Source organism: Hakea prostrata, chromosome 9 (assembly GCF_041222555.1).
Source record: "Hakea prostrata isolate BN-2017 chromosome 9, UWA_Hpros_2, whole genome shotgun sequence".
NCBI classification, from domain to species: Eukaryota; Viridiplantae; Streptophyta; class Magnoliopsida; order Proteales; family Proteaceae; genus Hakea; species Hakea prostrata.
Genome location: NC_142608.1, coordinates 10475030 through 10501714, shown reverse-complemented (window position 1 = coordinate 10501714; position 26685 = coordinate 10475030). Strand labels below are relative to the sequence as shown.

The window sequence follows — 26685 nt, the reverse complement described above, 5'->3', positions numbered from 1 at the left end:
CCAAAAAAAAAAGGTATATTGAAAAAAATAATAATAATTAAAATATAATAAACAAATATAAGACGAAGTTTATAGGTTGACATAGAGAAATGAGTCTGATTCTGATAATCAATACAAGACATTGAAAGATAAGCCTGTCCATCAAGCTCCCGATTGAGTAGCATTTGTCAATCCTTACCTTTAAGACAGATGTCACTGCTTATATGAGCTCTTTTTTTCAATAATATTTTTCTGGTAAAATAAGAAAAAAATGAAATTAAAAGATAATGAACGGAATTACGTCAAACAGTCTTTTTCTAGACATTTTTTTTGGGTAGAATTTTCTGGACATCTTTATAATATTTCATTTAAGAGTTTTGGAAAACCGAACATTTATAAGAAAATATATGTGAATTAAAAAAAATATTGATGTGCACTGACACCCCAAAATGAAAGCTTTAAAACACTGACACCCCACTTTATGTTTTAAAAACACAGACATCCCATTCATTAAACATACTAGTCCATTCGGTTAGTAAAACCATTAACCCACTGTTCATTTTTTTTAATTCAAAAAATGCCCTTACCCTATCTATTTTCTCACCTCACTCGGATCTCCTCTGCTTCACCTGTCCACCTTCACCTCTAGTAGCACCAGCAACGCTGCCTCCTCCACTAACGCCTCCTTCGTCCTCTTCGCAAAAGAAACTAGTTTGTTTTCTCCAAAAGTTTGTCATTGCTGAAACCATTCATTTCTAGAGAACTCACCAACAACAGGTAGCTCCTTATCATCCGACTGGAAATCAAGCTTGAATATTTCGATAATAGCAGAGGAACTGAAAGACATATCCACAGCGCCGACCATGGTTCCAGCGGCAAGGTAAGGTGAGTCATGGGAGAAGGCGAGAGACGCTGATCTGTTTACACCCTTAATGCATGCCATTGCTGGAAAGCTTAACGTCAGTGAGTTTCTACCAATTTGGCACAGATCTATAGATCGGAAAACAGTGGTTTAATGCAATACCTAAGCTTATTCCGTTCTGATTTTTCTTTATTTCTTCTACTTCTTCTGATCATGAATAAAAAATGGAGATCAGAGAGGAAAAAAGAGAAAAATGTGAATTCACCGATGAGCTGATGCAACATCCCAGGGTGGATTCGAATTGTCTTGTCCTTGCTGGAAGTGCGTCGATAGAGCTCTTCGCCGCAAGCTGGGTCACAAAGCACGTCTTGCTCGCTATGAACAATGAGCATCGGCAGATCCACCTCTTCAAACCTCCCTTGAAGCTCCTTCGAAACCCTGAGCAGCTCCCCTGTCGTAGCAGCTCTCGGTGTTGCCGTGCTTCGCCGTGGGGAAGCCATTCCCAACTTCCTCTTCCACTCCTCCTTGAAAGAAACCTCCACAATGTTCCCTTTCGTTGGAACAATTTGCCACGTCGGAACCATAGCCGCCACGAGCAACAGTAGGTGTTCGAGCGGCCATGGAGGCTTGATCTTGTCGCTCACTCCACACATAGCGCCATTCAAGATGATGCCGTCCCGAGGGTTTGTTGGTGCTGCCGGGTTGCTTTCCCCGGAGGTGGATGAGTAGAGCGATGGCGCCGCCTAGGGATTCGGCGTAGAGGAAGGAAGGGAGAGAGGGATACTGAGCCCTAAAGGAGTTGAAGTAGGCGATGCAGTTGTCGACGACGGGGTTAATGTCGGGAATATGGTTCTGGAGACCGTCGGAGAAGCCATGACCTTGGTGGTCAATTGCATAGGTGGCGAAACCAGATTCGGCGAGGAGGGTGGTGGTGAGCTGTACAAACCAGCTTGTCTCGTTGGTATAACCGTGGACGATGGTGACGACGCCCAAGACTGGGTTGGGTGGGAGAGGAAGCCATGACTGGGTGAAGAGCTTCATGCCTCTGGCATTGGTAATGTAGTTAGAGGAGTGAGAGACAGAATGGCGTTGGTAGAATTCCTCCGGCGAGAGAGTTCCGAAGAGGATGAAGGAGGCGGCGGCGGCGGCGTTGCTGGTGCTACCGGAGGTGAAGGTGGACAGTGAAGAAGCCAGAGGAGATCCGAGTGAGGTGAGAGAATAGATAGGGTAAGGGCATTTTTGGAATTAAAAAAAATGAATAGTGGATTAATGGTTTTACTAATAGAATGGACTAGTGTGTTTAATGAATGGGGTGTTTGTGTTTTTAAAACATAAAGTGGGGTGTTAATGTTTTAAAGCCTTCATTTTGAGGTGTTAGTGCAATTTGCTCTTATTATTATTATCTTGAGCTCCAAATTTCAGAACTAATTTTGTGCTTTAAAACTGTTACATTTCATTTAGAAGAATTCTTTGCAGGTATAGCCATGAGACCTTTTTACTCATCTTCAAAAGTAATTTATAACCCACCTTCGCAGGCGAGACTTGAAGGCTGCATGTTAAATGCACAATACCTGCTGAACATTTTAATGCATAACACTAAAGTTGAACTGCATCTAGGCGCCCCCCAAAAAATAAAAAAAAAAAAAGTGACTCTGTAATTTGTTTGTTGTTGTTCCATCTCCATCTTGAAATTAACCTAGTTCATAAATACTTATTAGATTTGGTATTTTCAGCACATCTCTTCAGTTCATAATAGGATTCCATTCGACGATAAGGATCAAGGTCATAATGTTCCTACATGAATATTTGCTATGATCATCATAGGTTTGGTTGGTGCCAATATGGATCCACATCCTCTATAATTCCTTTCCTACAATTCCCTTCAATTCCCTCATAGGATTGTGCCATGTGGTATTTAAGTAATCCAAATGTTACCCAACAAACTAGAGTTTAAATAAAGTTCAAATTTATGAGTGGGTTTAAATAAAATTCAAATTTAGTTTAAATAGGATAACCATTGGATTAATTAAATGCCACATGGTACAATCCTATGAAGGAATTACAGGGAATTGTAGGGAAAGGAATTACAGAGGATGTGAATCCATGCCGGTACCTCTTAGTGGAGAGGTTGTGGATTTGAGCCTTGCTTGACGGTATATTACGTAGTATCTAGGGGTGTAAATGGATAACCGAAATCCACTTCCGAATTTGCATCCGCATCCATTTAGGGGTATCCGAATCCGTCTGATTATTAATAGGATGTGGATATGGTATACCCATTTCTTACCGATTATTATCAGCCCAATAAAATTATCCGATTAAGTTACTTATTTAGATTTATTATTCTTATTTTTTTAAATTTTACCTATGATACTTGACTATTTTTCTAGATTTTATATTAAAATAGTTACAAAAAATGTTAAATTCTTAAATTTCAAACTTAGCCCTCACAAATAAAAAGGTAAAGATGTAAACAGGTAGTTGAAAACTTGTATTCAATCTATATTCATGCTCATATAAAAGAATCTACTTAGGAAAATAACAATCCGATTATCATCCGAATCCGACAGTGTCTGTCCGAAAACCGATAGGATATTATCGGAATCCGTCCTAATATAATAGGATGTGGATATGGATATACCACTATCCGATCCGAATCCGGTCCGTTTACACCCCTAGTAGTACCCAAAATCGTCCGTTTCAAAAAAAAAAAAAAAAAATGTTTGCCGTGAAATGGGTAGGAGGCGCAGCATCTGCAGGGCCTGCAGATGCTGCAATCCCCTAGCTCAAGAAAGATTTTCAATTTCAAATTTGAAGTTTAATTTCACATGTGAGCATAAACCCATAAACTCGTGACCTCAGATATTGCTCTACCCTTATTGCTACCTTACCTTGAAGTTTTTAAGTTAATGAAATTAATGGAGATTTGAGTTTGGTCCCAGTACTGCACTTTGCTTCAAGCCTTGGTGCCATTATTGACAGGTAGAACCATTAATGGCAGTCACATAAAGCTTCTCGGCGATATTTAAACATACTAGCAGGCGTGGGCATACCTCATGCAAGCTTTCTGAGAGTTTCGGGTTTCCTGAGAATGGACATTAAAACCACGTAACTCTCAAGCTCTCTCAAATTTAATGGAACAGTGTTTTGCTCACCAAGTTGGTCAGACATTCACGTAAAAGTCTCATTTAAATTTCCCTCCCTTTTTTGCTCACTTATCTCTGAGCTGAATCCACCCAAAGCCTGTGACAAATTTTCCTTCTCTTCCCTCTTTCATGTGATCTTTCCCCCACTTCTCCCTTCTCTGCATACCCCACCTGTGATTTGCTTCAATACCTTCTTCAGTTCTTCTCAAACCTTGGCCCTTTATATCTACGCTCTTCTCTTCCTTCACTTCTCACCACTCAGCTATATACCACCACTACTACTGCAACACTCTCATCTCTTCAGTTTGCTTGCCCATCAAGAGAAGTCATCAAAGCCATGAGGAGTTTCCTATGCGCTGTTACATTCTTGACCATTCTGCTTCTTGTCCCAACAGTCACGTCTACCAGGAAAATAGGCCACCACCGGCATCCAGCGAGGCCAAGAAGTAGAGATGTAGAAAAGTTGAAGCCTGGCATGTACTGGGAAGTTAGAGCAACAAAACCAAGGCCAAAGCAAGCAGACCCACTTCAAGTTGCAGGTTCAAGTTTGCCCGATTGCTCGCATGCCTGTGGTTCGTGCTCACCGTGTAAACTAGTAATGGTGAGCTTCATGTGTTCGTCCCTTGCAGAGGCAGAGACATGTCCCATGGCTTATAAATGCATGTGTAATCGAAAGTCATATCCTGTTCCATGATGAATGGAACAGTTCAAGCTACATATTGTGTTATACATAGCAGAGTAGAGTTCCTGAATCCTTTTTGGGTTAGGTGGAGGAGGGGGAGATATGTTGACAGTTGCTTATAAATATCAAGCTAGAATAGATCAATAGGGGATCAAAGGAAGCAAATGTATCTGTATATCTCTGTAACTCACTCTCAGTTTTGATGGTTTTGCTTAATTTATCTATGTTTATTAATATTAAAGAGCGAGTGCCCAAATTTTCCACACAAGCAAGAGTCCGGGGGTTATTTTTCTACTCTCAACTTCAGTGCTGCCTATTTATTTTTCTGGTTAATTTGGACCACCACTTTTGATCCCACCATTCACAGCTCAGTGCTGTACATAGTTTTTAATGAAACACAATTATGATTTTCTAGGCAATTTCTAATGAAAGGATGTTTTGATACTTTAACTTCAGTTTTCGCAACCTATGAATGCTTATTACTCTAAACATATAGATGCTTTTCACTCGCGCAGATTGTTAACCATCCCCTACCCCAGCGACACGTTACCTATTTATGGTACAAAGCGGCCACAGGCAAGCCATTCAGAGGAGCCAGAGATGAATGAACCAGCCTACCTAGGCAGAGAAGATCTAGACTTTTTTTTTTTTTTTTTTTTATTACTATCGATTGATAAAATTTATCTTAACACCATTACGCGGGTTCACATCCTCTACAATTCCCTATAATTTCTATATAAGATTGTTATCTAATGGTCAAAATTATAACCCAATTAAAAATTGAATCTAATAAATCCTTAATTTTTCTTTCAATTTCGTTTCTCTTATTTTCTTAAGACTTAATTTCATGGATTAATTAGATTCAGTTCTTAATTGAATTCTAATTTTGATATTTGGATAATTAATAACCATGTGTTTGCAATCTTAAATAAGAATTACAGAAAATCGCGGGGATGAGAATTGTAGAGGATGTAACCCAAGCAATAACTAGTCTATATTTTCGGATTTCTACCTATAAAATTATAATAAAAAATTACGGGAAAACTAATCAGAGCGATGGTATGTTTGGGGAAAGAGGCGCTAGATCATCGTATTGCAATCCATTGATTCCATCGTGGCAGAATACGTATAAACTGAAAATACTCACATTAAAAAATTGGAAAAAAAATAACGGTAATAACTGACAGAGGCAGAGGTTAAATGCCGAGCTGCTGCGACGGTGGAGAGAGGAGGAGCAGCAGGTAGAGAGCATGGAAACCGGGATTTTGTTTATCCACCGGAAAGGGCGGCGTAAGCGGAATTATATCCGCACCTCTTATTCCTTTTCTTCCACTTGGCCGTTCCTCTCTGTTGTAGTTCGACGAGTTCTCTACGAAGATTAGAAAAGGGAATAAAAAGGGAAAGAAGAAAAAGGAGTAGACGAAGACCCTCTAATTATAGAAAGAGAGGGTCGAGTTTGGTCAAATGCTCCAACGTCTCCTTCTCTCTGGCTCCGCCCCACCACCAGCGCAACCGCCACCGCCACCACCACCACCACCACCATAGCCTGACGCACACGAGAGCCTTCTCAGGATCTTAAAATCTCATCGTCATCTCCAATAGGTTACAGGTACCCTGTTTCTCTCCTTAATCAAACAATCATTAACTAGTCTTTTTTATGATTTTCTTTTCTTGTTTTCTTCTGTCTTTTTTGTCTTTTATGATGTCTACTACTGCAGGTACTCCTCGTTACTCTACCGCAACATTGCGAATTGATAACATGAAGAGGAAATCTACAAGACTGTGGGGGCCTATGATTGCGCCCTTAATCTCTTATCCTTTTTCCTTGCTTTCTCTCTTCTTTTTCGCTTTGTTTCTCTTTTGGGTTCTTGTTTTATGGCGCTTTTCTCCTCCCTCTCATTTCTGTCGGGAATCTCTGGCACTGGAAATCAATCTACCCTTCACCAATCATTCCAGTGCTTGACTATTCGGCTCTTACCAATTATTCTTCTACTTATCTATACGTAGAGACAACAAAAATGATGAAAGCTTGAAATTAGGGCATAGCATGGGTTGCTGCAATCATTTGGTCTTCTACTCTTTTTCCTTCCTTTCCCTCTCCTTTTTCGCTTTGAAAGGGAGAAGAAGTCTCATCCCGGATGCCCTCTGAGATGAGACTGAAACGTCGCCAATGCATTCCATCCTGCGCTTCTCTTCGTGGGGTAAACCCCTTCTCTGTGCTCTCCCATCTCTTACCTTGCCCTCCGCAACGTAACCATTTCTCTCAAGAAAAGGTTGCGTTACCTGACATAACGAGAGAAAAACTATGCGACTTTGCGGCTTTGTGTATTTATTCTAAAGTAGTTTTTGAGTTTTCTGTCAATCTACTATGGAGTTCTGATAATGTAGCTGTGACTTAGCACTTGTCTTTGATGATTGTTAATGAGTCAATTTTTAGGGAGATTTTGGGTCCTTTTCATGCTTGGGAGAGGGGAGAGGGGGTTCAATAAACCTTCCATGGATATAATATTTAGAAAACTGGATGTGATACTGGTTTCATCATGTTGAATCTTGATCAATTGTGTCCATTAACTTCCTACAACTCATAAGTTGATTATGTGACTTATTTTTAAGAAGGAAAAAGAAACTGTGAGTAACTCGATGGTTTTGTTGCCTCTCCCAATATATTTATTTCTTCATTTCATTAATTGATGCTTCTAAATACAGGTTGATGAGGATGAAGGTTATTGGAGGCGAAAGGCAAAACATGAAGAGGTGGCATGGGCACATAATATTGCTCATGTAATATCACATTCAGCTCAATGTTTTTGTAAGTAAAGAAAAAAAGAAAAAAAAAGAAAAAGAAAATTCAGATTGAAATTTCTGCCACCCCTTTGCTATATCCTGTGTAATATAGACTTCAGTTTGTATTCTGTTGTTTTGTTTATTTCATATTCTTGTTTAACAAAAAAAATGGGAAAACAACTTTTGTTACACTGCCTCTAGTTAGTTTATAGAGTAAATTACAAATTGCACGCTTTAGTGAGGCTTAAACTCTAGGTTGCATGCTTTAGTGCCCTAAATTATAAATTGCACACTCTCAAAATTACAAGTTGCAAGTTCATCACTTTCCATCCAAGATTCTGTTAAGTTAGGAGTGAAATGTCCATATTGCCTTTATGGTGTAATGACCAATCTACCCCCATTTAAACTTTCTCACCCAATGCCTAGGATGGAGGTTCTTTTTTAGGGGGGAGGTACAGGGGAGATTGGGAGAGGGAGGGGCAGAGAAAGAGAGAGGAAGGTGGAGGGTGAGTTGGTAGGAAGGGTTGGCCGATGGGGAGTGGGGGGAAGATTGGGGTTTTTTTTTTTTTGGGGTGGGGGGTGGGGAGGGGAGGGAGACGGGTCGGAAGGGGGAGAGGGGGTGGGAGAGATGGGGTCAGCTTGAGTAAGAGAAGAGGGAGAAGGGGAGATGGGCTTGGCCACAAGGTGGGCTTGGACTAAGAGAAGGGGGGAATGGGTAGAGGGGAGGGACGAAAGGTTAAATATGGAAGAGGTGAGGTGGAGATGTGGGTTGGGCTAGGCCCAGCAGGGGAAGAGAAAGAAAGGGGGCAAGATGGGGCATATCAGGTCCATAAAGGTTGCAACCACTGGGGAAGAGTTAGAAGGGAAAACAATGGGCAAGGGTTACTCATAGATGGAAGAGAGAGATTGGGAAAGGGGGTATTCGGCAAAGGTGAACGCAGTAGCAGGATCAGCAGAAAAGAGGCAGAAGGCGGGGGGGGGGGTAAGGCGAAGTTAGGAGGGTAGTGGGAGGGTTTCGAGTTCACAGGAGGGAGTCGAGGAGGAGGGAATAGAGGACAACAATGCAGGGGGAAGAGGAGACAAGCAAATCAAAGTGCAGGATCACCGGGTGAGCAAGCAAATCGGAGGGAGCAAGACATGCAGCAAATCAAAAGAAGGGCTGGGGTAGAGTCTCAAGCAGTGGTTACCAAAGAGGGGTCAAAGTCAATTGAGCCTAACAACGAAAATCAATTCAGGTTAGTCATAACAGAGTTTTTTGTAGCACTTCTTGCCAGAGATAGGTATTGCTGATGTTGCCATGGCGAGTAACAGACCTGCCATGAGGGGAATTCACTGGACTTCTATCCAATCAATGCCGCCAAAGCAAAGGGAGACTCTCTGGAACTGAGGGGGAAAGGTGGCCAAATTTCTTACAAGTTACGTATGTATGTATGTATGTATGTGGCTGAAGCTAAACCCTGATTCTTCTGTGATGGAAATAGAAGAGGAAAGGGGACTCTCAATTGAAATGTCTATGCAAACTCTCACGTAGGTAAGGTGATCTCTCTTCATTGTGATGGCATCATACAAGATGGGTGTGCCCAAGACAGAGCTGAATGATGCTCTACACTTTGACGCACCAATAATGGAGAGGGAGACCCAGCAGTGAGACCCAGAGGGGAAGTGAGGACTGGTCCTTGCTGAGCTTCAATTTACGGTGCCAATGCCGCATAAAGAGGGGTTTCTTGCCTATCGGTCAAGGGCCCCTCCTCGGGAGCTGGAATATTGTCATCACTGATGGAGAACATGAAGATAAAGAAGTTGTGGTGAATCTCCAAGGACCAGTGGAATTCCACTGCTTGGTTAGGGAGGCCTGGACAGTGTGAAAGGGCAGGCCTCGATCCTAAGAAATTACTCACCATGCAGCAGCTTCACATAGTCTAAAACACCTTCTGTGCCAAAACCAGTGACTTGTCTATCAATAACCAACAGAGGGATGAGGTGAAGAGGGATTTCAGCTCTAGTGGGGTTAGGGGGAGAGGAGAACTGAGAGGTCTAGGGGTAGAGTAGGAGGGAGAGCAGTTTGGGAGGTAGGAGGATGTTGGTGGTGAAGCAGAAGAGGTTGGTGGAGGGGGAGATGGAATTGGAGGGGGGGGGGGGTTGTGTTCAGTCATCTCATCCCATCAAGCGTTGATGTTTTCTAGGATTCTCTTCTGCTGTCTTTGCAATACCCACCTGAATAGTATAAGCTTGAGTGCTTGGTTTTGCACTTCATGTTTTGATTTAATTTTGTTCAACTTTAATGTTTTCTTCTCAAGTATTTCATCAAAAGTTCAGCATTTGAAATGAAATAAGTAATTTAATATAAGTCATTTGCTCAATGTTCATATCTGCCTGTATACCACCTTGAATGTGAAAAGCTTCAAGTGGGTACTTCAATAACTGATCAAATGTACATTATGCAATGCTCCCAGAAGATGCTATTCTATGTATTTCCAGTGGATGGTTCTTGATCTTATATAGCATTGAGAGGAAAATTAACTCTGACATTGGAGAATCTTTTCTTGATCTATTTGGAATCAGTTTATTGATTCTTCAAGTCTTTCTCACATCATGGTCCCAGCACCACCTATGTTTCAGGTTAGAAATCAAAATAAATCATTTAGCACCCATTTGGGCATGAATCCTTTTGGTTCCTTTGTACTTGTAATGTGGAGTGTGACACCAGGAGTTAAGGGCTGACTTCAAGTAGTAGGGACAAGGTTTGTTGAGTTGATTTTAGCTTAGGGACATTACCTGCCTTTCTGTTTCTCTCTCTGTCTCTCTCGCTCTCTTTTCATAAAACCATCTACTTGAAAATTTCCTTCAGGGCTACTGTTTATTCAGTTTGACAAAAAGTCTTCTTTAGAACACTAATGTGCATATGGTTGTCGCAGCTAATGCTATGGTTGGATCAAGATCATGGATAGGAGGACTCCTTTATCGTTCACTTAGGAGACATGGAAGTGATAGATTTCTTGATTTTCCTTTGAGCCCTCTTCAGGTAAATATGAAATCTTAGTTGAAGGAACGGTCAACCTTGCAATGATCAAATATTGGCCTCAGTGTCAGACTTGCTTGTTGAAATACTGTTTTAATTTTTATTAAGCTTCATTAACAGTAAAATTGGGCTGGCTTTAACTGTCCAATTAGGAATAAATCATAATTAAGTGGCTTCTGATTAGTCATTGCACTTTGGTATAGTGTTAAGTTATTAAATATTTTTGTTTTAGAGGGTAAGATATTCTATGTTCTGCACTTAATTCTTTACCTTTTTACAGGAGAAGAGACTGCGCCGGCTTCAAGAACGACTACAGGTGCCCTTTGATGAGACTCGACCAGACCATCAAGTATTACCTTCATACCTCTCTCTCTCTCTCGCACACACAAAAACCCACAGACACCCACCCACCGACTCTCATATGCTTGTTTGTGGGACTCTCAGAGTCATACATATGTATGCACAGCACTTCTGAAGTAAGCTATAAATTTAAAATTCTGAACCTTATGGAACATTATCATGAAGTTTATTCACTTTATCATTGCTACATTTCCCATTTTGTCAGGATATGTATGGACTTTATACACTGGCTGTTTCCTTTGCACCTCCCTCTCTTGTGTTTTAACTGGGTTGGCAGTATTTTCATCCTTAATCATTCTGCAAGCATGATGCTATTTTATCAGTCAATATATTTGGCACATATATGCTGTAGCTTTTTGCTGTTATTGGATTAATTGATTTCATTTGAAGATATGTAAATCCATTTAATTTATGGCAGTTATAGGTTCTTCTGTTGATGAAACTGAATACTTTGAATGTATAAAGAGCATTTTGTGTGCTATTAAGTACTCACTATATGGATATTTTGAGTTCAGCATGAGTTTTCTTCATTGGTTTCTGTTCTTAATAAGTGTTTTTTCCATATTGATGCTATATCAGAAAATTTCTGTTATTAATCTATCTAATCGACAGGAAGCTCTCAAAGCATTGTGGCAGATTGCTTTTCCAGATACCCATCTTAGAGATTTGATCTCCGATCAGTGGAAAGAAATGGGGTGGCAGGGTCCTAACCCATCTACTGACTTTAGGTATTACTTTTTCCCCCATGAAAATTAATTTGCATCTTTATTTATTTATTTATTTATTCTCTTTAGATAAGGTAATTAATTGGAAATATAAGCCAAATGAGTGGGGAAATGAATAGTGGTTCACTTGATCCCCAGAAAAAAGGAAATATTACAAGATTGATTGATCCAAGAAAACATACATCACTACATGGGTGCCTAAGTGTTTTCCCCTTGCACTGCAAAACCCAGCTGCAAGAGCCCAAAAGGGCCAAAACACTCTTAAATTAGCTGCAATTAAAAACTGCGGAAAAAATGGGTTAGAAAAGGTAAGGTCATCAACAGGCCATTGCATTTCACACAACTTGATTCCATGCGACTTTTGGTTATCATTTGCTGTTTTGCTAGATATAGAAACAAAGGAAGAAGATAAGTTATATTTTTACTCTATCATGAAGTCCTACAAGTCGTGGTGTTTCCACCATATTTAGTGTTGGAAATAACACCGTCTTTCCATAGAAATGGCATACTTTGTGGTGCTTGCCTTAGTGAAGTGTTGGCCTCTGACTGTGATTGTACTTTTCTTGATACTTGAGTTGAAACTGAAGGCAACATCTTGGGGGAGGGAGAATCAGAAACCTAATGTAACTTTGGCACCCAGGTTGATCATGGTTCAAATTACCCAAGTAGCAAAACTACTTAGCAGTTTAAAAGTGAGAGTGAAAAACTAGAAAAAGATGTGAGTATCTCTAAAGTGAGTCATATTGCTTATTATTTTTATCTTGACACTTGTACTATCACTGGTGACAGTTTCAACAAACTTTCCATAACCCATTTACGTGCATTTCTTTTCTGTAGGGGATGTGGATTTATTTCACTTGAGAATTTACTATTTTTTGGAAGGACATATCCGGTATGCCAAAATCTGTCTTTTTGAGCTCTGCCACCCGCCCCTCTTAAAGAACAATTTCTTCTCTCTCATTCACTCTCTCTTTCTCTCTCTCTCTCTCTCTCTCTCTCTCTCTCTCTCTCTCTCTCTCTTTGTGTGTGTGTGTGTTTTTGAACTTATTTGTCTTTTCATTCCAACCATAACCCCCCCTCCAAAAAAAAAAAAGAAGAAGAATTATGCATAAATGATATTTTACTGATAGTCATTACAATCAAAATGAAGGCTTCTTTTCATAGGTTACTATTCAAATCTGATGGCTCGCGAGCGGTTTGGGAATACCCATTTGCTGTTGCAGGCATCAATGTGTCATTTATGTTGATTCAGATGTTAGATTTATACTCAGGTCAGCGGAAGTTCCTACTGAATTGAAAGCATGCTGCAGTTACATTTTAGTCATTATAATTGTTCATAATATTTTGTCCTAAGCAATTTAGAAGGAAAGAAAAGCAATATGATAACAGAACTGGCTTGTAAATTGGTTCTATGAGCTAAACGAATGTTATAAAATTTGATGCCCTAGTTTCTTAATCCTGTACTTTTGGCATGAGTTGTGAAACTTCAGAGGAATGTGTTAAGAATCAATGTGTTTGCAAGAGTAGGAAAAGAGAGTTCCTTGTAATGTATACGGTGGTGTAGAATAATCAATTCCAAATTTATATTGTGAAAGCACAGAGCTCTATCAAAGAAAATATAATGTCAACATCACGAAAATGAGACCAATCATGCCTAGTTGAGGATTGAAGAAACCCTGTTACCACCGTCTGCAGTTAGAGCCACTACTCTTAACTGGTCACAGAGCTATGGCTTAGTCCATGATTGATCCCCAAGTTAACTGGACCATACTGTTCTTTTAATCTCCTCCCCCCCCCCCCCCGGTTGACACCCTACCCACACATGAAAAAGAAAAAAAAAAAAAAAAAACGAGGTAAATCTATTCATAAAATCTGTAAAAACCTAGTATATGTTTTGAGTCAGATCCGAGGTAAATGCACCTTTGAGTACTGAAATTTGTTGCACCTCTTTGCAGTGAAACCCAAATGTCTTGCGGGAATAAACTTTGTGAAAATCTTATCAGGTAATAATGGATAATCTACCACTCATCACTACAATAGAATATTCATATTTCTTTGAAGCAAGGAAACACATGTGCTGATCTACCACTCATTACTGTCACTGTACTCTTATTATGAGAATATACTTCACTGCAGAAGATGAAGAAGCCTTTGATGTACTATATTGTATAGCATTTGAAATGATGGATGCTCAGTGGCTTGCTATGCATGCTTCATACATGGAGTTTAATGTATCCTCTCGTGCTCTCTCTGTCTTTTTCTTATGTTTTGGCATTCCCATATTCCATATGTTGCTGTTAACTAACTGTTCTTTACCTTCAGGAGGTGTTACGAGAAACAAGGACCCAGCTGGAGAGGGAGCTTGCTTTGGAGGATGTACATCGAATTCAAGATTTACCAGCTTACAACCTCTTATACCAATAGTCTCTTCCATGGTGAACCTGTTAAAAGTCTTCAGGAACCCTCACTTAGAATCACCACCCCGAATCTGCTGTGAAGCTGGTACTATCTTGGCACTGGAGGTATAAAAGGAACATCTAGGAGTCTGGATGAGAACTTTGCAATAAAATTTGCAGCCAGCCACACTGCAGCCTGGTTTAAGCTTCAACCTCTGTTTGGCCCAAATTCAGCTGAACAGAATATGGTCCAACCCGACCTCCCCCTCCCCCTGCCCTTGTTTTAACTCCAAATCTCCCCTTTTTGCTGTAAAAAGATAACATCAGGGATAGGGATTAGGGATCATCAAAATTGGTGATGAATCTTTAGGTTATATAGCCTATGAAATTGATGCTTCTATGGATTGGATAGTGTCTGACTCTTCGCAGACGTCAAGGTATTTGACTGTAATGGTTGTCTGCAAATTGTATTTACACTCTAGATCTGATCTGTTATGAGGGCAAGGATAACATTTCTGTTATCGAACTGCTGAATGATACTTCAGCCTACACAAAGGGGGGAAGAGGTGCCTTATCAAGTACTGTTGACAAGTACTTTCCTTCTCCCTGCATTGGTCAGAACTGCAGGGAGTTTTTTCAGATCTTAAAAGATAAATATTAAGAGTAAAGGAAATCTGTATATACTTTCTTTGAGGTTAGGTGTAATTAATTTTTAATATTTATAAATTTTTTTTTTGGTAAGAAATAAATTATTGAGAAAAAGAGCTCATACAAGTCAAGGCATCCTCCCTACAAAAATGAAGAAGCCAAGGATTTGTTACACGCCAGACACTCGATCTCTCAATCGAGAGGGCTAACCGGGACAAGGAATCAGCCATGAAGTTGGGTTTCCTTGAAACATATTAAAAAAACAACAATCCAAGAGAGTATTTTTGGTGTAATTAATTTCCTTTTATTCAAACCACCGCTAATTTTCAAAAATAATTGATATTTAAATACAAACCGAGCGTAAAGACACAAAACATCAGATTTACACGTTGAATGACCCAACTGCTCTCAACTTCAACTGGAAGAACGCCTACACGACTTCCATCAGTGAACTGAAAGCGATGCCTTGCTCTGAGCAATACAATATCCGGTTCCAATCTGGAGTTCCAAGAGAATTAATTAATTGGAATTGGTGTGTCCATTAATTTCAATCATAACTGGTTTAAGTAATGTCAAAATAATAATAGTAAGTGAATACTTAATAGTTTGACTTGAGGACGCTGGATCTTCCAGGTAAGAGCTAATTAATTTCCTCTTAGCTTGACAGGTCGATTGGCACACTAATCAAGGTAGATTTGTCGGTTGGTTGGCTGCTCAGCATGTAATTAAGTGCAAAATTGTGCATCATACAGTCAGAGATCCAAAGGAGGGTTGACATTTCTAGCTCGTTTCATACAAGTGGATAAAACAAATTGGTGCGAAACGAATGGTTGGGATCGAAATTTCAATTGTGGTTTCAATCTCGACCGTTTGCTGTAGTGAGCATTTAATAAGTAGCACCCAAGCAATTTTTGGTACTGACTAGTTGACTGACGTGTTTCTTACGGGGTTGTGCTGATGAGCCTTGGCCTCCTGCTGCGCACCTTGACTTTGGTGGCAGATCCTAAGGTGTCGTTTGTCCCGCCCATCCTTTCATTGAAACTACCCTCTTGATTGTTCTCTAGTGTTTACTCCAATAGTCATCATCTCAAACAGAGATGGTCTTCCCCAAGAAGAATGGGTAGGAATAGAGTTGGACACTTGCAGGAGAAGCAAGGCCGTAGGGGTTGGATGGAGTTGAGGGATGGGAGGGGGCAAGGTAGTTAATGGTAAAAAAATATCAAATAATAAGAGAGGTTTGGAAAGGGAAGGAGGGACACTAGATACTAATTAATTTTCTACGAAACCCCTTGAGGTTTGCTCCAAGTAATTTTTAGTCCAAATAAAATGATATTTTACATCTGTCTTCCTTGAAGTATCTAAATAGATTAAGTAAGGACAAATTATTACCATTATATTTATCTACCATTAGATTTGTAATATGCCATTACAATTACATCCAAAAATGGAAATCGAAAGAGTGAGATATATGTGTAAATATGTATTTTTAGATTTACATTCGAATATTTAATAATACATAAATTTACAAGTTAGAAAACTTAGAATCCCTCAATTTCCTTTCTCTACCTCCACCGGCACTTCTACGTCTGATTCTGCTTCAGTTTAGGTTTAACAGGTCAAAAATTTACAATCCTTCAACCTAGAACTCACCAGTCAAGAATTCTTGACTTTCTCATTTTGTTAGTCCCCATAAAACTAAACAATCATCGTGAATTGAATTTTTAGAATGAACCAGGTCAAATACAGTTGGGTGAAGATATTGCTAGCTTAGGACGAAATGGGATCTCGCCCAATTAGGCCGAAACTCATTTGAAGTTATAATAGTTACGTGCAATTATGCATTTAAATTTGAATTTTCTTGTCTCCAAACCTTTGGGAGATTATCTTGAAGATAGTTTCTAGCAGATTTAGGAGGTAATTACCCCCTTCCTCTATAAATAGTAGAGTAAATTCATTTGTAAGACACCAATCACCAATCAAATGACAATTTCACACACACACACACATATATATACTAGCAAAGTAAGATACGTGCAAATGCACGTGGCCATATGAGAGAGAAAATATATCGAGTTAAAAAAACAAAGAGAAAATTTTTATATTAAGAAAGAAGACAATTGAAATAAACAATCAAGTTTTGGGGTGAGGGAATAATCAGGGAAACTTTTGAGAGGGAGAATAAGTACATGAAAAATAAGTACAAAAAATAGTATTCAAAAACTTAAAAACAAAAAGAGATAAAGAGAATTATTATTATTAAAATAAATATATCTGAATTTTGCACATAAATAAGAATCGAATTATTGTTTTTATTAAACAATGATGACCAAGTAAGATTAACTAAATTTTAACATGAGAATTGCAAATTGCATGAATGCTTAAGGTGGAAGGAATGGATTCATACCTTAATCCGAAAATCCCTTTCGTCTTTAAATTTCTGTCTTCAAATTTGTTAGAGCTTAAACTCTACTCTATAAATAAAATACTGTTCTTCTTCCATGGTCATAGTTTTCTTATATAATACTACTGTTTGAGTACTATTATGAGTTGTGTTCATATTAGGAATCCTCAACCCAAGTTCTATTATAAGTTGTGTTCATATTTGGAATCCTCAACTCGTTGTGTTTCTTTATTAGACTCTGTTTATTTTTTCTTATATAATACTATTGTTTGAGTTGTATTATGAGTTTTGTTCATATTAGGATTCCTTAATCCAAGTTCTATTATGAGTTGTGTGTTCATATTAGAAATCCTCAACCCATTGTGTTTATTTATTAGACCTTTTTTTTTTTCAAGATATTCTCGTAGGAAAGGATTAAGATGAACCTGTTTCTCTCCATTATAGATATTTACATGTTTTTAATAAAAAAATATTTTACTTATTAATATTGAATATTGTAAATTAAGGTATGTATCGATGTTGTACTCTAGTGGTTCAAAAGCTCAGTTTATGTTGGAACTTAAAATTGCAAAGATTTTGTTACCTTATCAGTAGTTTATTATTTATCAAAGGACATCGTTATCTATAAGTTAAGCAACAACATGCCTATCCAAGACATTAAGGCAAGGTCTTATTTTTAATATGTTTTCATTTCTATATTAACTTAAACACAAGGAATTTAATGGTGGTTCACAATACACTTTCTCATAGCGCGAGTTTATTTTCCTCCACTTCAAAGTATTTTTTTTGGGGTAAAACTTAAAAGTATTAATTCCATATAAAATTTATTTATATTGTCTGCAGTATAGTCTCATGTGGCATCATGTGAAAAAATCATTATAATCGGACGATTAGAATTCTTTTTAGGATCTGTCTATTATGGAACCATTAATGGAGACCTAGCTACTATTAAACAGATCAATGGAGATGTCTCTAAAGAAATCAATTTACTCTCCAAGATCAACCATATCAATATTATCAGGCTTTCAGGTTTGTGTTTCAGAGAGGGGCATTGGTATTCTGTTTATGATTATGCCATGAATGGACCTCTAAGTAATTAGCTCCTAGTCTACATGAGCAACACAGGTTTTAAGCTGGACACACGCCGCAGGGCGGAATGCTCAAACAATTGCTCTTACATGAATTCCTATTTACATGTCAATTTACGAAACAACATTCTTTAATAAAGAGAGCCAGAAGAGATTGATGGAGGGTGAGTTTTCACATAGAGAACGTCATGTAATGTGACCATTACCGTTTGTAATTTAATATTTGAGAAAGTTCACTCTTTGCCTAGACAAAATTGAGGTGCAAAATAAGGGTTGAGATCTCTACCGGGAGATGCTTATGTGAACATTCTCGGCGGTCTAATGGATGTGAAGGGGCTGCTATGATCTCCCCACCAAAGAATGCTCAAGTTGATGTTGGATTGACTGGAATTGAGAGGACGATTCGCTGGTCTAATTGCTTACTTTTGAAACTATGAACTAAAGACCCTGAGTTCAAATCATGTGCTATTACAAAGGACATCAAAGATGTTCCAGAAGATGGAATGAGGAGGGTTCAAATTTAGCTTCAATTTTCTTTCTGCTTTCCAAGCCAAATATCAGAGGTGAAATTCAGAACAGAATTTCAGGAAGAATTTCAGGAACTAACAGACATAATTGCATATACGCTAGAATGAAAACTCATAAAAAGACAACTAGATACATCCTAGGGTTTCTGCAATGTTACAAAATCAGAATTTTTTTTATTCTATTGAAACCTCCGTAGTCAGTTCCACTAAATTTGTCGGAATGACGCACAGTAATTTGTGCAAGTCTGCACCAACTCTAACCCAGCAGGAAAAACATATACTGCAATAAATCTAACCAAGTAGAATCGTAGGCTTCACTAGCCTTGTATTGTGCTGGAATTCGTAGTATTTTCCAGCCTTCTCCATAGGACCGAAACCATCAAAACCAACAACTGCTTCCCTCACAAAACCAATAAATCAAGAACCCTATTGTAAAAATAATGTCAAAGTAGATGAATCGGCAAGCAAGATGTACCTTAGCTACGAGATATTCGAGCACAGTTGCCAAATACACTGGCGCACCGGTTCCAACACGCTGAGAGTAACGACCTTTCTTCAAGTAACGATCGATTCTTCCAACAGGAAACTGCAAACCAGCCTTGATGGAGCGAGAGATCGAGAGACCGAGAGACTTTGAGAGAGATTGAGGGGATTGAGAGGTTTGAGAGAGAGATCAAGCGAGAGATTCAGAGAGATCGAGCGATTGCTGATTTAGTGAGAGATTCAGAGAGAGTTCTGTTTCCGCCTACCTCTTGTAAATACCAACTCGGAAACCCTAAGAAATCGATCATTCCAATCTTCTGAGATCAATAACAACCATTGTCATCATCATCAAACACTGCCTGAAAAGAGATCGCCGAAAAACACTTGACAGCCCGCTTTATTTTCTTGGTATATCCTTAGCAATGCATGATGAAGAACCATCACTATCAGAAATCAGAAACCATTATCGATCCATCTTCCTTCTTCCCCCATCCTTCTTCTCACCATCGTTCGGCTTCTCTGCAATGAGTGAACAAATACATAGATTCAACAAGATCGAGAGGGATTCAGAGCGAGTTTGAGAGGGAGATGGATATAGAAAGTGAGAGACTGAGATTAAGAGAGGTTGTGAGAGATAGTGGTGATTTAGAGAGAGATTCAGAGAGAGTTCGAGAGGGAGAGGGATAGAGCGACAGACTTTGAGAGAGATTGAAAGATGTTAAGAGAGAATCCGGGATTAAAATTAAGGATAAATTCATAATAATTCATGACTACAATGTCCAAATTATCCTTGCAAAAATAACTAACGAAATAACAAATAGTACAACATTATTGTTATTTGTGTATATATATATATATATATATATTTCTAATTTTACTTTAGGTTTTGTTCTTTCTATTCTTTAGCCTTAGCGAAGCAATGGTACACGTTCACCAAGAAGGAATCCCATGAGTTTAATTGTCTTCTCTTAGAAGGCATCAAAGTCCTCAATATGCCTAGGCAGATAACACCCCACACAACCTGAGAATTCACATTTTTATTGGATTAGTTGCAGACCTTGACATGCCAACGCAAATCCAAGAAGAAATTGGACAAACAGATTTTGCATCACTTTTGTCAATGTCTTCCATTTTTGTGAACCTTGTAAAGGAAAATTTGAGATCCAAAATCAACCTTAAATGTAATGGTTGTAAAAATATTCTATGCATTTATTGGCTATTATTTGTTAGCGAAGATCTTCAGTGCTGTGCAATTCATGCGCATCATTGAATTGCATACGGTGAGGATTGAATGAATGATCTAGGTCGAAATCTTGACCACCTGATTCGTATTTTTTTCTTTCACTTTTTCTGCCATACCTACTTGTAACAAAAAAAAAAAAAGTAAAATGAGTGGTCGAGATTTCAACCTCGACCACTTGATTCAATCGTGGCCATACACAGCTCAATGCTGCATATTTAATGCGCAACACTAAAGTTGAGCCCTATTTGTTACGTATGGAGCTGGACATCCAAAAGTTTATGCAAAATAAAGAAAATGGAGGAATGAAACTATTTTTGCTTGGCATTTGCTTTCATCTTTTTCGAATCTTTGCTTTGGCATTTGTTTTGGGGTTGAGGTTCACTATATGGTTGAGAGGAAGAAGGAATGATTCATCATTCAAAGAAGATCAATGGAGGAGTTTTGAATAGAAAAATTATAGTTTTTATTATTAGTGGCTCTCTTTTAAGTGAGAGAAAACTGAAGGTACCTCCCTTCCCTTAAGTGCCAAATGTTATTGGGCCTCACATTTTTATTATTATTGGCTCACACTTAGTAGAGTGAGTAAGATTCTATTAACCAATTCAAAATTTGAACATCTAATGACTAATAAACACTTATGTATGGTGTTATGACCAAATTACCCTCATCATTGTCACTCATGCTCTCCCTTAGGTCCCTTCACCCATCTCCTTCCTTCAACTTATCTATCAGAAATTACCCACCACTGCCGAAAATCACCACACCAAAATCACCACTCCCTTCCATTGCCAATACCACCGCCGACCCTACTTTCCCCTACCATAAATTAACCTCCCAAATCATATTCTCCTCCTCTAGTCATCCTCTACCAATCCAAAAAGAGATAAGGAATATATTGAACATGGAAAACATCTTGTACAAAATAAAGAGTAAACATGATGCATTGGAACGATCTCAGGGTGGGCGGTGTCCATCAGTTGGCACTGGCTTGCACCGGACGTAGCTTGTGCACAAATTTCTCACATGTATTGACATATTTGTCGACCCTTCACGGACCAAAGAATTGGTTCTTGAACCGTCGTCATTGGCACGTCTGGTTCGGATGCTGTTCAATCTTAAAATCCAAGTGAAGTCTCACTTGCCGAGAAGGTACAAAAAGATGAAATATCCCTTTAACATGGGACTTAGCGGAGAGGTTCCACGTGGCAGATTCACGTCAATTGCATTTGGAATCCCCTTTATCCCCTGCGGATGGTAGGGGCTTCGCACGCTCAAAATCCTTCTCTAGCCCTGAGACTCCCACTTGGCTGGCCCCTCTTTATGGGCTTCAGTCACATCATTAGACGGGTGCGGCAGAACTATCTTCTGCTGATAGGACGTCCTGACAGCTAAGAGCAGCCTCAATAGTCGCGTCATCACCACGACGATTCCGGAGGTCATCTCCGCTGTTTGCCTTCTCCTCAAGAAGCCAACCTAAATCCTGAGGTCCCCAGAGGCTGAAGGTTCGTTATAAATAGCAGTTGGTTACACAGGTAAAGGGGAGGCACTCCTGCCATTACTCTCCTTCTGTCCTCCACCAAGAGTAATTCACAATTTCTTCTTCAAGGACTGACTTAATCATTGGAGGTGGTTTCTCGTCCTTAGAGGTGGCCCACTCTCATCTCTTCTTTGATCTTAGGAGCGAGGTTTGGAGTAGGAGCGAGCCTGAGGGCTAAGACACTATTTCTTCACACCAACATCACACAATCAAAAAAGTATAAAAAATAGCATTTTTTTTTCTTCCAAAAAGACAATGATAAGGGCGATAATCCAGAAAGGCTAGGGTTAGCATTTGTGGAGAAAATCTAATTATCTAACTACTTCAACCTTAGAACGATTAAGTAGAAGAGTTGAGTTGATCTAGACTAGACAAGGATTTTAGATCTTCCTATGAAGTATGCTGAATCCATCATTCCAATGTTTGTCACCATTTCTTGGACCTTAGTTTCTATTGATTCTTTTCTTCTTTGTAGAAGCAATATCCTTGCTTAAACTGGAGAGAAAGATTGAGAGGAAATAGGGTTTGTAGGGTGGTGGCGGAGGATCAATTGGGGGTTGAAGGGTTAAGGCTCGCTGGAGCGGGGCTTTCTTTCCAAAATGGGAGAGAGCAGGATCCTTGAGCATTGGGGATTCTTTGAGAGGGATCTCTGACTAGAGACGAAGAGGATGATTGGAGGAGAAGATGATTGGAGAGGGAAATTTTTGACAAGGGTAGGTGGGGGCAGTGGTGGCTAGCAGGGGAAGGGGCGTTGTGGTTTTCGGTAGGCAAGATGAAGGAAGGAGATGGATGAAGGGGAAAGAACACCTTCACCCGCCTAAGAGAGTGTGAGTGACAATGATAGGATAATTTGGACATAATAACTTACATAAAGGCATTTCGATCATTTCACTTTCAAAATTTGAGTTAGTTAACAGAATTATACTACACCAATAATGAAAAAGTGAGCCACCAGTAATTATTTGACATTTACGGAGAGTAAGTTCAGTTTCACTGCCACTTAAGAGAGCCACCGGCAAAAAAAGGCGTTCAGATCTCTCAATTGAGACCAGAATAAATAAAAATTGGAGTTGTCTTTTTCTATTATTTCTTCTTTGAAATTAGAATTCTTAGAATACCTTGATAGTGAAGTTGATGTTGCAGAAGTTGTATGGGGTTCTTCTCCCTGAAAAGAGAGGGTTTTAGGTTTGACACTTTGAGCAGTGTGAGCTTTTTCCTATTTTTTGCCGTAGGTTTTCCGTGGGTGGTTTCTGAGACGGGGGCTGGGGGCCGGAGTGGGGCTAGTGGGTGATTTTTAAATGTAGACTCCTTTTTTCCCCCCCCCCCCCCCCCCCCCCCCCTCCCTTTCCTTCTTTCTTTCAGGTGGGAAGTGGAATATGTAACAATCAAGTAACCATGGTGGGCTGAGTGGTGAATGTTAGTTAGTAGGTTTATTGTGCGTAAAAAGGAGGAAATTGAAGGATTCTATTTTGTAAATTTATGAATTATTAAACCCTTGAATGTAAAAATACTTACTTACACATAAACCTTGTTGCTCTGCTGATTTCCACCGTTGGATCTAATTATGATGACATGATGCAAATCTAACAATAGAAAAGATATTAGGATTTATCATTAATTAATCTCTTTGGATACCTTAGAGGGCAGATTAAAGTATCATTTAATAATAATAATAATAATAAACGGTCTAACTCTACCCTTTCCTTTTCTGGTAAAGCAAATTTGTCCCTTTACGGCTATACCCACGACAAAACGGAAAACCATCAACAGAAAAAGTAAACCACCAACAGAGAAGGTTGGGATCAACTGGAATTGAGATACGGGCAGCCGAATTCCAATTCCAACGTGGTTGATTGGTCCACAAAATGTTCAAACCCTGTGCACCAGCGACCTTTGGAAGTTTACTCTTTTCATATCTTTCTCTTGATTTCTCTTGATTATTAAACGTAGCCTTCCGTATGAATTAACAGTGAAACTTCTTCCAAACTGCGCTTCAATGCATCAGCAGCGCGTTAATTCCAGACCTCTCAAACTCTAAAACAGAAATGCCGCGTTAGCATCAACTTTCTTGGTTATTTCTAACCACGGAAAAACGTATTTTCTTGTTAATTTCTGTTCAATTATTACAAAATGATACAATAAAAAAATATAAAAATAAAGGAAACCAGAAAAACGGGTCTGGGGATACGGGTCGGAGCAGTCATCTGTCTCCACGTGACTGAGACTGTTTTTATGACCCGTCGTAAACGTCCTCTTGAAGTTTGAAACCGGAAGTTGGAAAGCATACAGCTCTGAAGTAAATAATGTCTTGAGTAAAGTTGCATTTAGCTCAATAAATTTTTCTAAGACGTATTTCATGTTTCTTTTGTTCTTCTTTCTTTTCAAACTTCATCTAAGTCCAAAATCTTGACATTTGAAGAATTCAAACTGATGCAGACACTCTATGTATATAAAGGTAGGCATAGCAGCCTCTTTCCCAATCACAATTCCCATCTCTAACCTGGAAATCTTCTCTTTCTCCCTTTCTCTAGCTTGCTGTTTTAAGCTTCTCTTGCCAAAACAAGCCATGCAGCGTTCCCTAGCAAAGCAGTTGGGACGTAAGCTTCTGGCTAACAGAAGTACTGGTGCTCCAACACAACCCATGGCGGCTCGCCCTTGTGGTGTTTTCATTAATCACAGAAGCATCGATACCAAACGCACAGTTGCTGGTTTGCTTTACGATTACTTCCTTCGTCTCAACCTTCATCCTTTCTTAGATAGCAAGAACATGAAACCTGGAGATAAGCTCTTTGAACACATCGATTCTGGAATTAGGTCTTGTAGGGTTGGAGTGGCTGTGTTTTCTCCTACTTATTGCAACTCTTATTTCTGCCTCCATGAATTGTCTCTCTTAATGGAGTGCAAGAAGAAGGTGGTTCCGATCTTCTTCGACGTTAAACCATCGGAGCTTGCAGTGGTAGAAGATGGAACTTGTCCGGAGGAGGAGTTGCAGAGATTTAGAGGAGCTCTTGAGGAAGCTAAGTACACCGTAGGGCTCACGTTCGACTCCTCTAATGGGTAAGGACTATGGACTAAGAACTGGTCTCTGAGTGTTCTATTCAATTTTATAGAATTGATTTCTTTTCTTTGTTTATAACGATTTGGTTCTATTCGATCTGGGTTTCTTAGGGACTGGTCTGAATTATTAAGAAACACTACAGACATTGTGGTCAAGAGCTTGATCGAATTGGAGGGAGAAGAAGGGAAACGTCGCTCTTCTTTTTGAACTTCCACTGCTGCTCACTCACTTAACCTGACGATGGATGATTGAATTGATTCTTTATCGGGTTTTCTCAGCTTCAATTAAGCTATAACCTCGAGATAAATTTCTTGTTATTCGTTCATTAATTTTTACTGAAGAAAAATAAATGTGGATTGTTCACTCCATAATAGGTTAGATTTGTTCTTATTATTGTATTAGGAAATTTAATTTTTCTCTATTCAATTCAAGAAAAATGAATGCAAATTGTTTCTCTTGAGTTATGAGGGTGAAACTCAACTTGGGTTCGCTAATGTTAGATAATAAATCACAATGACAAGAAACTCTTCAGTTAACAGAAAGAACAAACGTGTTAACCCTAATAAAACAAATGAAATGCAGAGAAAACAACTCAAGAATATTATACTTGTTCATGTCTCGATTTACGATTTATTAGTTAATTGGAACCGACAATCTCTCTTGTACGTTTTGGTTTCTGCGAAACCTGTCTCCAACTCAGAGGAGAAACACGTTTTGGCCCCGAAGATGATGCATGTGTTGCTGTCTTCATTGTTTTCGACAATATCCTCCACAGTGTCAAAGGAATCGGATTCCTCTCTCCTCGAGGTAGAAGTAGAACTTGAATATCCCAGCTTCTCCTGAAAATGGGATCGAATCTTTGATCCCCAATTACTTGACACCCCTCCTGTCACATCTATTCAGTCGGAGCAGATTTACACAAGTTAGTGGTTAAGATTTTAGGAAATTTCACACCTGATCATTAAAAGTATCTTAAATTTTAAAATAAAATCCAACAGTAATTGGCCCACACAGAGATTTACTGGTGAATTTTTTTAAATGATGCATTTGCTTTTAGAATGCGTGGCACAGTAGGGATTGGCAATAGAGCCACTGAAATTGCTTGCGTTCCTGGGCATTAACAATGTTGTGTACAGTCGAGATTTAGATCAGGATCGAGATTTTGATCTTCATTGTTCGTTTTATAAAAGTGTTTTGAACTGCTTGTGCGAAACAAGTGGTCAGATTGAAATCTCAATCCTCTTTTTGACTCGACCGTATGTAGTACAGTGCCACACATTTAATGCACACTGCTCAAGTAAAGCTCGAAGAACATTAGTGGTGTTAGCAAGTAAGAAAGGATAGAAAACCAAGTTGGATCCCTTCCCAATGATTGAGGACATATCCATCAATCCATACTCTCCTTGGGTTAGCACCTTGGTTCCCGTATATGGATTGAACCGCACCATAGAATCTAAGATGTTTAGGCTAGTAAATATGGGGAATGTATTCATGTCAGTAGACCACTTAGTCTGCCCTTCCATTCATCTTCTTACACTCACATTAGTGTGGGATTATTTGGCATGCGCAGACTTGTGAGTGTGAGTCCTACTATCTCATTTGAGTGTGAGAGGATGGGTGGAAAGGATCTAGACTCCATTCATGTATGCACTACGGAGTGGAGCCAGAATTAATAAAATTTACAACTAATATTAAAAAAAAATCTGGTATTAGTTAAATAACTATATTAGTTTGAACAAGAACAAGT

The 26685-nt window shown here is 39.1% G+C and overlaps 2 protein-coding genes and 1 pseudogene across 5 annotated transcripts; 2 read left to right on the top strand and 1 right to left on the bottom strand.

Moving 5' to 3' along the window:
* Nucleotides 1–712: 712 nt before the first annotated feature.
* Nucleotides 713–4635, bottom strand: LOC149004600 (caffeoylshikimate esterase-like; annotated as a pseudogene).
* A 1280-nt stretch (nt 4636–5915) lies between these two features.
* On the top strand, nt 5916–14823 carry LOC149004599 (ELMO/CED-12 family protein). 4 transcript variants are annotated; one of them, XM_089169286.1, is made up of 10 exons: nt 5916–6278; nt 7376–7478; nt 10369–10475; nt 10753–10821; nt 11445–11560; nt 12395–12449; nt 12708–12828; nt 13513–13560; nt 13694–13788; nt 13880–14822. In XM_089169286.1, the coding sequence occupies exons 3-10, from the start codon at nt 10377–10379 to the stop codon at nt 13979–13981; spliced, it is 705 nt and encodes a 234-aa protein (XP_089025412.1). In that variant the 5' UTR covers nt 5916–6278; nt 7376–7478; nt 10369–10376; the 3' UTR covers nt 13982–14822. The 4 variants fall into 4 exon arrangements, with proteins under 4 accessions (XP_089025412.1, XP_089025411.1, XP_089025413.1 ...); XM_089169285.1 differs by lacking the exon at nt 5916–6278 and adding an exon at nt 6451–6870; XM_089169287.1 differs by lacking the exon at nt 5916–6278 and adding an exon at nt 6451–7297.
* A 9395-nt stretch (nt 14824–24218) lies between these two features.
* On the top strand, nt 24219–25147 carry LOC149004598 (putative 2' cyclic ADP-D-ribose synthase BdTIR). The gene is made up of 2 exons (XM_089135501.1): nt 24219–24937; nt 25049–25147. Exons 1-2 carry the CDS (start codon nt 24324–24326, stop codon nt 25143–25145), a joined length of 711 nt encoding a protein of 236 aa, XP_088991627.1. The 5' UTR covers nt 24219–24323; the 3' UTR covers nt 25146–25147.
* The last annotated feature ends 1538 nt before the right edge of the window (nt 25148–26685 follow it).

What these genes read in the sequence shown, in the direction of transcription:
- LOC149004598 (XM_089135501.1), top strand. Translation starts at nt 24,324, where the DNA reads ATGTATATAAAGGTAGGCATAGCAGCCTCTTTCCCAATCACAATTCCC. An exon ending in ACGTTCGACTCCTCTAATGG is followed by an intron (nt 24,938 to 25,048) that starts GTAAGGACTATG and finishes TGGGTTTCTTAG; the next exon opens with GGACTGGTCTGAATTATTAA.
- LOC149004599 (XM_089169285.1), top strand. Translation starts at nt 6,808, where the DNA reads ATGCCCTCTGAGATGAGACTGAAACGTCGCCAATGCATTCCATCCTGC. An exon ending in TTTTTGGAAGGACATATCCG is followed by an intron (nt 12,450 to 12,707) that starts GTATGCCAAAAT and finishes ATCAAAATGAAG; the next exon opens with GCTTCTTTTCATAGGTTACT. An exon ending in GATGTTAGATTTATACTCAG is followed by an intron (nt 12,829 to 13,512) that starts GTCAGCGGAAGT and finishes ACCTCTTTGCAG; the next exon opens with TGAAACCCAAATGTCTTGCG.